At 41.0% G+C, this 12967-nt stretch overlaps 1 protein-coding gene across 9 annotated transcripts in view; it reads right to left on the reverse strand.

Moving 5' to 3' along the window:
- Nucleotides 1-4934: 4934 nt before the first annotated feature.
- ESR2 (estrogen receptor 2) overlaps nt 4935-12967 on the reverse strand; it is a 47585-nt gene continuing 39552 nt past the window's right edge. For all 9 annotated transcript variants that reach the window (XM_068682525.1, XM_068682524.1, XM_068682526.1 and 6 more), the window contains 3 exons: nt 10968-11101; nt 9204-9378; nt 4935-7097 (listed from right to left, as the gene is read on the reverse strand). In XM_068682525.1, coding sequence (XP_068538626.1) covers nt 6908-7097; nt 9204-9378; nt 10968-11101 — 499 coding nt within the window. In that variant the 3' untranslated portion in view covers nt 4935-6907. The remainder of the gene's footprint in view (nt 7098-9203; nt 9379-10967; nt 11102-12967) is intronic.

A 12967-nucleotide genomic window follows, 5' to 3' on the forward strand; every position in this document is an offset into this window, starting at 1 on the left:
TGCAGGGACTATTGGTCTGTCTAGTGTGGGGGCAACCAGCGGTGTGTTCCAACAGTGCTGACTCTTCTACACCCCTATAAGCCAATGTATTTGCATGCTAATGCAACAGAAATGGAATCTGTGTTCTGTGGCACAGATCCTTTCTTTGCAACTGGCTGTAATTTCCTGGTTCATAGCGAGATGAATCAGATAGTGCTTATTACTACTTTGAAATGCTGAAATATTTCCCCATTCTGAAGCTATAACTGTAAGTGATGGCAGCACTGAACACAGGGAAGTGCACATCAAGGGGAGCTTGGTGAAAATAGAAAAGGGTTTGGTTGAACACTAATAATTTTTGTTTGGTTGCAGTGAAAAATCCCCCAGAAATTAGCCCATTTCTGTAATGCTTACCTGTAGGAAATAAGACTTACAGTCAGCCTGTGTGAATTCTCTTTCAATTTCTATGCTTCTCACCACTGATGCTTGCATATTCCCCATCATCTAGCAGAGGAATTTAGGAAACAAGTTGCTCTGCAGTCTTATGTTCAGAAAAAGCCCCTGTAGCAAGCAAACATGTTCTGCCCAACCCATGGAGGCAAAAAACAAAACAAAACAAACACAACATTGCTTATTTCTAGAATCTTAACAGTGATGCAGTTAGGCGTGCAAACTTAGCAACATGGTTTAGAAAAGTCAAAGCCGACAATTTGCTAATATTTGTTAGTGGTGTCATACTGTACAGTAGTACACCCCTACACTGGGTGCTCAGATGTGAGAGAAAAGACTCCAGCTCCATACTGAAGCACTTCAATGGTAGCCTTAGGTAGAAGTGCCTGGGCTCCCGCCTGCCCAAGCCACTCAGATCTGGCAGTGCTTTAGAACATGGCAGCTTTCATAGCCTGTAGGCCTGCGGGCTGCTCTTCGTGTAGATTTTAGCTGTGGAGCCAGGTTTGTGCTGGAGTTTCACAGCTATGGCTCTCACCTGGCGTTGGATCATGAGGTAAAGAACGGATCCTCCCCTTACTTCTCCCTCCCCCACTCCCTCTGCTATCATTATTTTGTATTTTGAAAGCAATTACTTTCAGATGGAGCTCATTTAAGTTTCTGTCTCTGTAGAAGTCAGCCAACGCTAACCATTATTTCATTGCCAGGTTGTCACAAATGCCCATGCAAATCTTTCTGCCAAGAACTAATAGTCAGTTGCTGACATGATATTCAGTTCTTCTGCCATTAAGCAACCTGTGCAGGGGAAAAAATGTGAACAATGTTAAAAGGTCGAAGGAAAATTTCATAGCCTGCAATTTCCTTTCATTATGTACAGTTATATCAAATTGTCGAGCTGATGTAATAATATAATACGAGGCGCTTTCATGAAATTATCTCAAAATGTCGCCCCCCCCAAAAAAAAGTCTGCGAAATAACTTGAATGTTTTTCCCCCCACCCCTATTTTAAATAGTTTTACTTCCAGTTGATTATAACCACTGTAATGTAGGCTGACACTGACGTCTGCTTCAAACAAGTCATTATATCTATCCCCCCAATTTCCTGGTGTCATCCTCTCACTCAGCATTTGGTTGTTAGCCATCAGCAAAGGGGGAAAAGGAAGAGAGCAAGGGTAGGAGCAACAGTGAGAGCAAGCACGCATGTGCTAACGCATCACATACAGGAGTGAAACTGGTCTACAGCTAGTTTTGAGTTTAGGTCTTTGGCAGGGAGATGCATCAAGCTGATTTCAGCAATACCTCTCCTCCTCCCAAAATAATCAATAATATTTCTGAAAGCAGGGGAAGTAGAAGACTATTTATAACAAATTGGCACCCTTAAATTTGCCCATCCCTGAAAGCTCCATCATCGGTAGTCACTTGGAGCTGTGAAAGTTCCTAAGAACCCTGGTACCTGGACAGATTAAATCAGTCTACAGCCTGTAAAGTGACTGGGAAGGTAAGGGAAGACACTTACCATAGATACCATGATCACACACATCATAGTCTCATGAAACCAGTTTGATATCAGCTACAGGAAAGAAAGGAGCAAAAAGCCATATATTTAGGTTTCATGATACCTGTTTATTCAGCCACAGCAATCTACAACTGAACGAAGTGCATATCACTGGAAAAAAAAATACTGCAAGTTCACAGAACTGAAGAATAGCTGAGAGAAAGGCAGCTCCCCCCATCAATATTACATACAGAAAGTACTTCAAAAGGCACCAACTTCAGTCCTAAAACCGTTTCAATTATAAACTTGCGATGAGCTTGAACCACAGAAACAAATACCGCATTAGAAGTAGGTAGGACTCAGAAAATTCTGCAGACAACAGATAATAGAAATGTGCAGTTACGGCTGTTAATGGATATGCCAACTCCACTACGCAACATTGTGATGAGTAACGTTTTTGTCTGCTTAGGCAGTATCAGCAGAAGTTGGCATTTTATAGCATCAGTCTTGTTTCCTTAACACACATAAATAGAAATCACTGACACTGAACAATGCATTAGCAGTGTCGATGACTCCTATTCATACAGATGGAGAGTTTAAAAATATCCTGATCATAAATAAAATGAGGTCTTGCCTATGAAACATACCATGCCTTTGAACTCATCACGCTTCTGTTCAGTAGTAAGAGACTAAAATATAAATGTACATAATATTTATTTTCCAGGTTTTAGCAATCCACTTTTCATGTTTCCATTTGCAAAGCTCTCCTTAGTATTTGTTTAGGCACTGGCTCAGCACAATATATGGCCACATCCTTAACTTCTTTGCTGAATTATTATTATCTGATGCAGGACATAAATAATGTCAAATGATTTCTTCTTAGAAGAATAGTGACAACAGCAAAGGCAGGTACATGGCTCCCAGCTCTGACTAGGGAAGGATCAGAGGCCCACGAACCACTGAAAGAAGTGGCACAACCTATAGCTGGGCTGAAGCAGATGGCAACTGCAGTGACAGCCACTGCTCAGTGACTACACCAGCCAAGGCTGGCTGTTATAAGCTATTTTGCTATCCAAGGAACTGGCCAGAAGTTCAATAATCAACCGTAAAAAATAGTAACTCGTAGGACAGGACATGATGCTGTACTCAGTTTAAGACATCTCAAATGAAGCCATGCAAAGCCATACCATAACTTCAGCTCTCAAGGTAGGAGCAGCTTGTTTTCCCATGGGCATTTATCTTAGAGAGGAAGGACAGAAAAGGGAAGCGAGTACCCTCTACCTCTGCCATGAGCCCTTCATTCTGAGATCAAAATACACCCATAATCAGAACCACATTTTTAATATATGTGGGTTAAAGTACAGCCTAGGAAAGAACAGCTATTGCATCAGTGCACGACTATTTTCCATCATTCAGACAAAGAAATAACCTTGGATGCACAAAAGCGTACTCTGGCCCAGCTTTTAAAAACCATTTGGGTCCAGCTTAATGGAAAAAACTCAGGCTTGCTTTCTGTATAGTTAGGATCCAAACCCATCAGGGATCTCCTGCAGCAGCAGCATTGTGCCTTGAAAGAACCCGACATATCCATGGTCATCAGCAATACTTTGTGAGCTCAGGCTGAGCTTCCACTTGAAACTTTTGTGCCGATTTATACACATATATTTTGAGTCTTCTACAACCAGTCTAAATTGCATTTTCTACCAATGATGTCCAAACAAAACAAAAATTCTTACCTCAGAAAAGGCTGACCACTGGTGTCAGTCCAAAAGGACCAAGAGACATCTTTCTGAGGGCTCACTGCATTTTTAGGCTCTCTCTGTTAAACCACTCTAATAAGGCAAACACAGTAAATGTCTTCCATATTCAACAAGCCATTGAGAAGAAAAAGAAAAGTTCCGGCACTTAACAGGATGCTCTCATGACAGTGTTCCCCATATAGATCTATCATTCAATCCGTAAAGAATGAGTAGAAAATATATGGCACTAAGCATATTTTCTTAATAAATATGTGCTACCTGCATCTTAGTTTGCTACACATTTCTTAGGAGCACCCAGCCTGTCAGGCAGTCTCAAGGGGAGATTTTCCAACACATCTTTTCCCCACATTTTCCCCTTGGACTGACAGTGTGACAGCACCAAACACGGGTAATTTGCAAGAACACAGAGATCTAGAAATGGCCTAACATTGCTGGAGACAAATTGTACATCACATGCTCACCTCTGCAAATGTCCCAGAATCGCAGCAAAATTTCTTCAAGCCGCAGCAGCCACCTCTGGCCACGTCCTGGCTCAGCAGCAAGAGCTGATGCGCAGAGAGCAGTGGAGGCTGCAGAGCAGCCCCGTTCTCACCTCCTCACGAGCTTTTGCAGATCACCAGCACTCAGTTCTTGTATGATGGCAATGAGAAAGCCCCCCAGTATTTGAATCAAAATGCAGTGACAGCTGTGCTCAGGCCTGGCATGGACATTGCCCACACCTGGGATGCAATATCTGAGGCTATCAGTGGCATACTTGTGATTAACCCAATGTCTTACTCAAGAGACAAATGCACCCTTGTTCATTCCTTTTTTTTTCTTTTTTTTTTTTCTTTTTTCTCCAGGCTACTTGTTTATCTGCTGTGCCATTTTAAAGCCATACAACTTCTCTTTGCCCAGATATGAACACAGTCACATTAATTCAGAGATTTGACAGCTATTGGCTTTTGTCCGTTTTAAACCACCGCTAGTAACTTTTAATAAAATAAAATATTTAACAGAACAAAACAAAAAAAAATCTGTTAAAATCACATCATTTTCCTTTTTACACTGTGCTAGTAGCAGCATGTATGAATCACAGTGTGGCATGAATCTGCAGCACCGCCCTTTTACGTCAATTCAGTGCAAATTTTCATTTGGAAATTAATGTTATGATTTACACCCACTCTTTCCCATTTCCTATGACATGTGTTTCAAGATTGCACATAAATTCAGCACTTTTAAAGCAAACAAACAAAAAAAAAATCACTTGAAGATTTCTTTGAAAAATTGTATTAAACTCAAAGATTACACAAGGGAAGGAAAACCAGAGAAAGAGCAACACAAGAGGCATTTAGGTCAGAAGGTGATCAAGCCCAAGAAACACTGAAACATGTCTGCTTCACAGCCGAACATCCCTCAAAATGAGCATGGTACCGATGAACTCAAGACTGTACCTACATTTGTTTCCTTTTTTTTTTTTTTCTGTAGTAAGTCTTACACTTTTTTTTTTTTTTTTTTTGAAAGGGCACTGCTATATTACATTTCTTAAAAACAATAAAAAGGTAACTAGTAAAAATTTCAACCATCAGCAGCATCTGTTATAGTACAAGATCAAAAAAAAGACAACAGGTTTGCGCAACTCACTGAAAACGCTTTATGCCCCTCCTATAAAAAAATATCGTCCTTGGCTTTAAAAAAAACACAAGGATCAAAGGCTTGGATAATATTCAAACTATGCAAATGGCATACGACGCCAAGTCCCTAATCCAAAAGACAGGCTCAAAGTGGACTTTTGGGGTGGTCCCAATTTAATTTCACCATACCTGAAATGCCCAGAACATGCATGTATTTTATTTAACATATCCATTTACAATGATTGCAATTCTAGCTCACACCAAAATGCAATATTGACAGTTGTCAGAATGAACGATGCCATCCTGCTCTTTACTGAGCTATTTCCTTTTTTTATTTTTTGCTCCGTGCATTGTAAACACATGCAGAAATCAGCACAACAGGGAGGCTCAAGCCTGCATCCAAAGTGAAAGGCAAACAAGTCAGCACAGTTGCAAAGCAAAGGAAGTGCTGGAACTATCAGCCTCCTACTCTTTGAAGGATCCTGTACAAAATATGAAAAGCACAGTTTAAGGTGTCACACGTTTAGAAAACGAGCAGGCAGCAAACCCAAGGGAAGCAGGCAAAAGCAGGCCCCAGTTTAGCTTCCAGTCCCCTGCCTTGACCCTTGCTGTGGGAGGCTTTGGCTGGGCAGGACGTAATTCCACAGGCTAGTCAGAAGGAGGGGGAAGATAGTCTGATTCTAGCTGATTTCACAAGCCCTGGTTAGCAGATCATATACAAATGCAAACAGTTAATATTCACAGAGCAACCTTTTGTACCTAAATATTATAATAGATTTAACATCATTAATAAATATATAAAACAACATAATAATCTCACAGACAAAACACATTTCAAAGGTTAGCACTGACTGAGATAAGTAGGCAGTTTGGTCATTGTGTAAAGCACTGAAGAATTATACACACATAATAATGTGTTAAGAACAGGCTCACAGAATATAAACATAAGCTTGGCTTTACATTACTGAAGAGGCTCTGAACTGGCCCTAGAAGCTATTCTGAACGGCCTTCAAATGAAGGCCCGTGCAGCCATTGCATATTTAAGAATAGAGGAAAGTCCTTTACACTGTACACGTCTCAGCACTTTATCTAGATCCACTGCAAAACAGGCATTCCCCAGGGATCAGCACACACAGGTAAGCAGGTTGGTCCCAAATGATGCTCCTATACACTCATACAATCGCACACCGAGAGAGGAGATCATCTCGTCAGTGCTTAAAAGTATTGGTCTGGGAGACAGAGCCCTGGGTCCTGACCCCTAGCCCTGAACAGACTTATTCTGTCATCTTAAATCAGTCACTTTATCACTTTGTCTCAGTTGCCTTTAAAAAAGAGAGGCGGTAATTTCCTGTCTGGCAGGACTGTTCTGAGGCTTAATTTCGTAAGGTGCTTTTTAAGAGTCTCAGGAAAGGCACTATAAAAGTGCAGCTATTACAATGTCAGAAACACGGGTGGAGGGAGGTGCACGTCTCACAAGCGTTTCCCAGGACATCCCCGTGTAAATCCAGAAGAGACGAGTACTCGTGCTTGGTCACACTTAGCAGTCCCATCACAGTGGCTTCGTTTTCTCTCATAGCTTTGGACAAGCTTCACATCTCCAGGCCTCGGCAGAATTACTGGGTGGCCCCACTGCGCAGCGTGTCCGCAGCCTCCATTTGTTCTAACGGGCCGAATTCTGGGTGTGTGACTGGGGACTTCCTCTGCCCCCGCAGGGTGTGTGCATTCAACATCTCCAGCAGCAAGTCATACACCGGCACCACGTTTTTACACTTCATGCTCAGCAGGTGCTCCATTCCCTTGTTACTGTGAAGGAAAACAGGAAAAAAAAAGCTCAGCAATCTGGGTCTTAACAGTACAGAGATGGAAAACACACTCATGGCTTCAAGAGTCCCTTTTGGTTTTTTATTGGGAATTAAGAAATTTATCTGCTGTAGTCCCTGGGATCACTCGGCACTACCAACAGTAACAACATCCCAACACTGTAGAGAACCAAGAAGTGTGTTGCCCCACACAAACTGACTTCAGAAAATAATTCAGGTGTTATCGACCCTATTGAAATAAAAGAGAAAGCTTCTTTGATGCTGTAAATGTGGGAGGCTCACACACTGCAGCTATAAACAAAAGGGGAATTTATGCTATGTAGTGACCACCTACCTCTCCTGGCTGGCTGAGAAGAAAGACCAAACTACGCTGGCTAACTTCAAGCAGTTTGCTTCCCTCTGCATGCCAGTGTTAGATCCCGAAGATGGCCATAGGCTTTAAATGTTTTTGTTTGTTTGTTTTTGTCATATAGTAAGGTACAGCGACACCTTGCTAGCTTGAACACGGTGGCAGTATTGTTGTCTGGATTGACAAACGATGGCTATCACTGAAATGTTGTGGTTGGAAGTGTATGTGCACTCAGATACACTCAAGATGTTGAGGCTGAAAACCAAGTGCACCAAATTAATCACAGTGGAAATAGCAGCTGCTGGCCAGCAAATAGCTGAGCAAGTGGTTTGGACTGGGAGGGAAGCAACGCTTCCAGAAAAATGAGGTCCCGCTGCAATTCATGGGTTATAAATATATTAATGGCAAGGAAGAAAGAAAGGACCCCCTCCTACACCCAGCTCATGAGGTCTGCACCATTTGGCAATCCAGGCTGAGAGCATCAATTATTTCCAGCATGGTCTATAATTGACTGACCAGTGCTGAGCAATGTGAGGGAGATGGGCCACAACAAGTAGTCTCCAGACTTCAGCTGAGGCAGGCATAGCATAAAAGCTCTTATTTCAGTAAGAAAAGATCCACATTTTGCAAAGATTCGTGACATTTATTCATGCTACGCCAAAACAAGAGCCCCTGTTGATGCAGTGTCACACAGCAGTGCATCAGAGCTATGAATTGAGCTCAGTTCCAGGAGGTGCTGATGCCCTCTCTAGTGCTGGCTCTCAAACTTGCCACCAGTTGAAAATCTGGCTGTTAAAAGCTGCCTTCAGCACAGTCAGTTTTTTGCTGCTGCCACCCTCTCTCAGGAAGCCTGTCTGCAAGGTGGCCGCACTTCCAATGTCCCTGCCTCTCCTTGCATGCTCCGGTGTCACCCCAGGATGCTCACAAAGATTTCCCTGGACACACACTCCACAGTCAAGACATCAGACAGCTTCATGAGTAGCTGGTCTCTGGGTAATAATTCAAATAATTCAAATTTTAAAAATTAAAAGATGACAAGGCCTGAAAATTAAAGCATCTGTTAGCAGGGCCCTTGAGACTTGAGACTGCTGTACTGCAAGCAAAGAGAAGCAATTCAAGGAGGTCCAGGAGCTGGAAGGGAGAGGAAGGGCCGCTTCCCATAGGGAAAGCAGGAGCTTGGCATTGCTCTAGTGACACTTCGCAAAAATGCAAATAGGTGAACTGATCATTGCTCCTGGGACACATGGCAAATGTGGCCTGGCACAAACACTGTACCCAGTGTTTGTACACCTTGTTCCTCCAAACTTCCCTCTGCTCAAATATGAAAGCGACTTTTCTTTTTGACAGAAGATTTTTGGCTTCTGGCTGGTGTTTTATGTTTTTTTTATTATTGTTATTATTATTATCATCATCATCATCATCAACATTATTGTTGTTATTGTTACTATCATTATTATTATTATTATATTGGAAGGCTAAATTTGTATTGTTGTTGTTAAATATTTCAGGCAGGTACACAGGAATGACTTCATGCAATATAGTTAAGAGAGCATTTTAATATTAACACAATGTTTTGAGCGCCAGCCAACACTTGAGTATATTGTCTACTGAGAAAGGATTGTCTTACAATGAAACGAGATGAACAGCAATACCAGGGTCCCTCAGGAGTGCTCCAGAGTTCAGGCCTTACTTTGTTGCTGTAAACAGAGACTCACATTACATATGTTCTGTAAAATTTACCTTGCATGTCTGACATGAGAGAGGAGCATCAACAGATTGGCCAGACGAGTTGTCTGCTGCTGGGAGGGGATTCCACTCTTTGCAATAACCCACACCAAAGCATCTGTGACTACATTGAGCAGGTGATGCAGCTTCCTGTTACTTTCAGGTTCTTCTGCTGACAAAGGAAACATGCCTAGCCAGAGAAGAGAGAGAAATACTCCTCGTGAGGAAGAAGTTATGATTGTGAATTTTCATCTGAAATAACATTTCTCAGGATCAGAGAAGTTCCATTTCCCGACAGCCCCAGCCCCACCACTGTACAAACAACACTTCATCTACTATACCAAGCTTCACCTTATACCTCTTTGTCCAAATCTGATATCTACATCAACTGCATACTGAATAACTCTCCCAGATCCTCCCAAGACAATGTGTTGAACATAGACTCTTCAGTCTGACTGAGCCCGATGCTCTCAGAGCCCGTGCTCTCCATTCTCCAGGGTTTTTTCTTTTGAATCACTCTGTGCTATGTAGTTTAGTTTCCACCATGAACTATAGCATTATGCTTGCTCTAATCCCTTCTTGCTGAAAACAAAACAAAACAAAACAAAACTTTCTTCTTCAGTTATATCCTAGGGAGGGAGGAGAACACAGAGACAGACAGTGCTCATTGACCCAGCCTGACACAGGCTCCCCACAGCTTGCCAGGGTGCCACAGTACAACACCTGCCTGCACTGACCTTAAAAGTCAGCAAAAGCAGAAAAAAAGGAGAGTGAGGAGGGGGAAAGGAAGAACTCTCCACTAGGAATGTCTGGGAATATGCAGTAGTATTACTGATATAATTCATCAGTTAGAGAGATTTTAGTTTTTGAGAGTAGAATCTTTGAAAAAAACATGGCTGATGATCTTTTATTTACTTTTATTTTTTTTTGGGTAAATAACAAAGAAAAGAAACAGCCTTATTGTTGACTGAAATAGTGGTATCTGTCTATAAACATGTCTGATAACAGCTGGACTACCACCCTGCAGAATCTTGCTGAGAGTTATGCAGAAACTTCTTGCTGGAAACGGTAGATGTAAAGAGTATCATCTTTCTTTATATAGATGTTATGTTGTTTTGCCTTTTTATTATTTTTTTTTTTTTTTGACAACGTTAATTGCAAAACATTCTGGAGACTAAAATGATTTTACTGCAGACTGCCTAAAGGTGGGCAAACACACATGCCTAGTTGCCTTGTGTAAAAGGCTGCAAAGCAAACCTTTTGTCCTTAAATTCATCTTGCAGAACTGTTGAGTACATTCAATTACTTTTTACCAATTAATTACTGTTAAATAGAAATATCTAAGCACAGTTAATCATCACTCAGTTGAGTAACTAGTTTTATTAGAATTCAGAATAGGCTTGCAGAGCTTGCACTACCCATGACCAGGATCTACAGAGATCTGAGCAAAATTTCTCCTTGATCACCAGGGATCAACATTTGAAAAGGACATACCCACAGACTGGGTCGCGAACCCCACCATGTGAGAAGCTTTTCAAATTTGAGGTCTTTTATTCGGTTCTTTAGAACAGGATATAGACACTAAATTCAGCAAACGGTATCGCTTAGAAGTTTCTTGAGCAAAAATCTGTATGATCTGATGGTAAGAAGTCCCTCTCTATTTTTCTCTTTCAATGGCTTTATTGCATTTGATATTTCTGCCATTTTTAGAGAATAATTTCCCAGCTACAGCTGAAATAAGTATAATTTGGTGAGTGTCAGAGGCAATTGTGTACTCACTGGAATTGAGGAGGATCATTGCCTTGACACACAGATACTCCTTGTGCTGCAGTTTCAGCTCTCGGAACCTCGAGGTCATGGCCAGGAGCATATCAAAGATTTCCAAAATTCCCTCTACGCATTTCCCCTCGTCCCTATGGAAACACATTTAAAATGTTACCAAAAAAGTAGAATTAGGGAACTCTGACTCAGACAGATAAAAGTCGTAGCACAAAGAAGGCTGCAAAGGCCTATCCATCTCATCTTCGGGAGAATTCAAAAGGTTCTGTCACGAAATCTAAATGGAAAATTACACTGGTATAAAAGGTCAGCACCTCTAAGAAACTAATTTTCTCTTTAAAGTGTTTAAAGTGCTTGCAGGATTGACCACAAGTAAGTACAACTGCATTTCTTTAAGAGGCTTTAACCTCACAGACAAAATAATTTTGGATAATCAGTTTTCAACTATGGAGTACCGGGCAGAGCACAGCACCTTCTTGAGTATTATCCAGATTTGTTTCACCAGAAATTAATACCACAACCTGTGACATCGTAGTTTGTACCTGACAGGGGCCTAATAAATAAGAAAGGCCCCCCCAAATAAAATTCTTGTAATAATAAGGCAGCGTCTGCTGAATGCACCTTTCTCCATTTTGGATGTTAGAATCAGTACCATTTTCAGAACACACTGTGTATGATCAGAAAAAAATAAATAAAAATACCAGAAGCTATTCCAATGGGTTTGAAATTAAACAGCAGAACTGTTAAACCACAGAAGTTACTGATTCATACTTAAAAAAATAAAAATAATAATAAAAAAGTGCTGGACTTAAAAAACATTTAAACTCTATGACACAGTGACCCCAAAGGGATGCTTCTTGCACTATCTGTAATACAAGATTATTTTTAATAATGTTTTTACCATGAGACACACTTCCCCTGGCTCCCTAGAGGAAGGCGCTGAGCCCTCAGGCTGTGAGGCAGGCACGGGCAGATAACACAAACCAGATGCAGAAAGTACTGCCCGTAGAGAGGCTGCTGCCTGAATACTGCCTGCTTTCCCCTGTGCCTCTGGCAAAGGAGCACTCTGAGCTTTGCAGGAGGACAGGCAGCTGCTGGTTTCAAGACAAGGGCATGAGCATCAGAGAAATACTTGTCTGCTAAGACTACCTGGGGAATGTTATCTGAAGTTCTGCCAAGATAAAAGTGACCAAGTTACAGACGAGTTTCACATAAGCAGGTCTTACAAAATAAAAAAAATTACAGAATGCCCAGATGCTTGCTAGCTCCCACCCAGCCGTATCTTGCAGAGATGAAGGAATGTATCATATAAGCCTGCTCTATTCAGCTCATATTAGCTCCCGAGGAACTAACTGTGTCATACATTTTCAGCAATTTTTTATCATTGCATTGAACAATCTAGCATGTCCTTGCATTGGGTTTTATATGAGCAAATCACAATTTACTTCAAACCTTCTTTAAATCAAATTTATTTCTCTTACTAACCCATTTTGCTTTCTGTATCCATGATGATGATTATTATTTAGCTTGAGCCACGGAATTGGTGCAGATATGAATTTCACCAGGTTGAAAAGGTTAAGAGAGATTTTATACCTAGCCAATAGAGTAGATTGTTTCCCTGACTTTTTACTAATGTGAAGCCCAGATCAAAAACGTACCAAGGTGCTACAGAAAAACATCCTTACTAATCCATATTATTCCCTGCTGGTACATAGTTATGAAGAAATAATTTTTTGAACTTGTAAACAGCCTGATTTAGCTTGGAAAAAAAAAAAAAAAACCTTTCTGTGCTGAAGTGCAAGCTTTTTATTTATTTTTTTTAATCCCTTTTGGCTAGTGCTGCAAAGCTCATTATTGTAGCTATCTATGAAGTCTGCACTAAGGACAGGAAAAAAACAACTATATAAAATAATTAAAATATTGCTTGAAACCACGCCTACTTTTTATTTTGAGGGTAGGGGAAGTAAACCTGTCAGCTCTAAGAAATTGTTTGATAATGT

Source organism: Anas acuta, chromosome 5, assembly GCF_963932015.1.
Source record: "Anas acuta chromosome 5, bAnaAcu1.1, whole genome shotgun sequence".
Taxonomy (NCBI): Eukaryota; Metazoa; Chordata; class Aves; order Anseriformes; family Anatidae; genus Anas; species Anas acuta.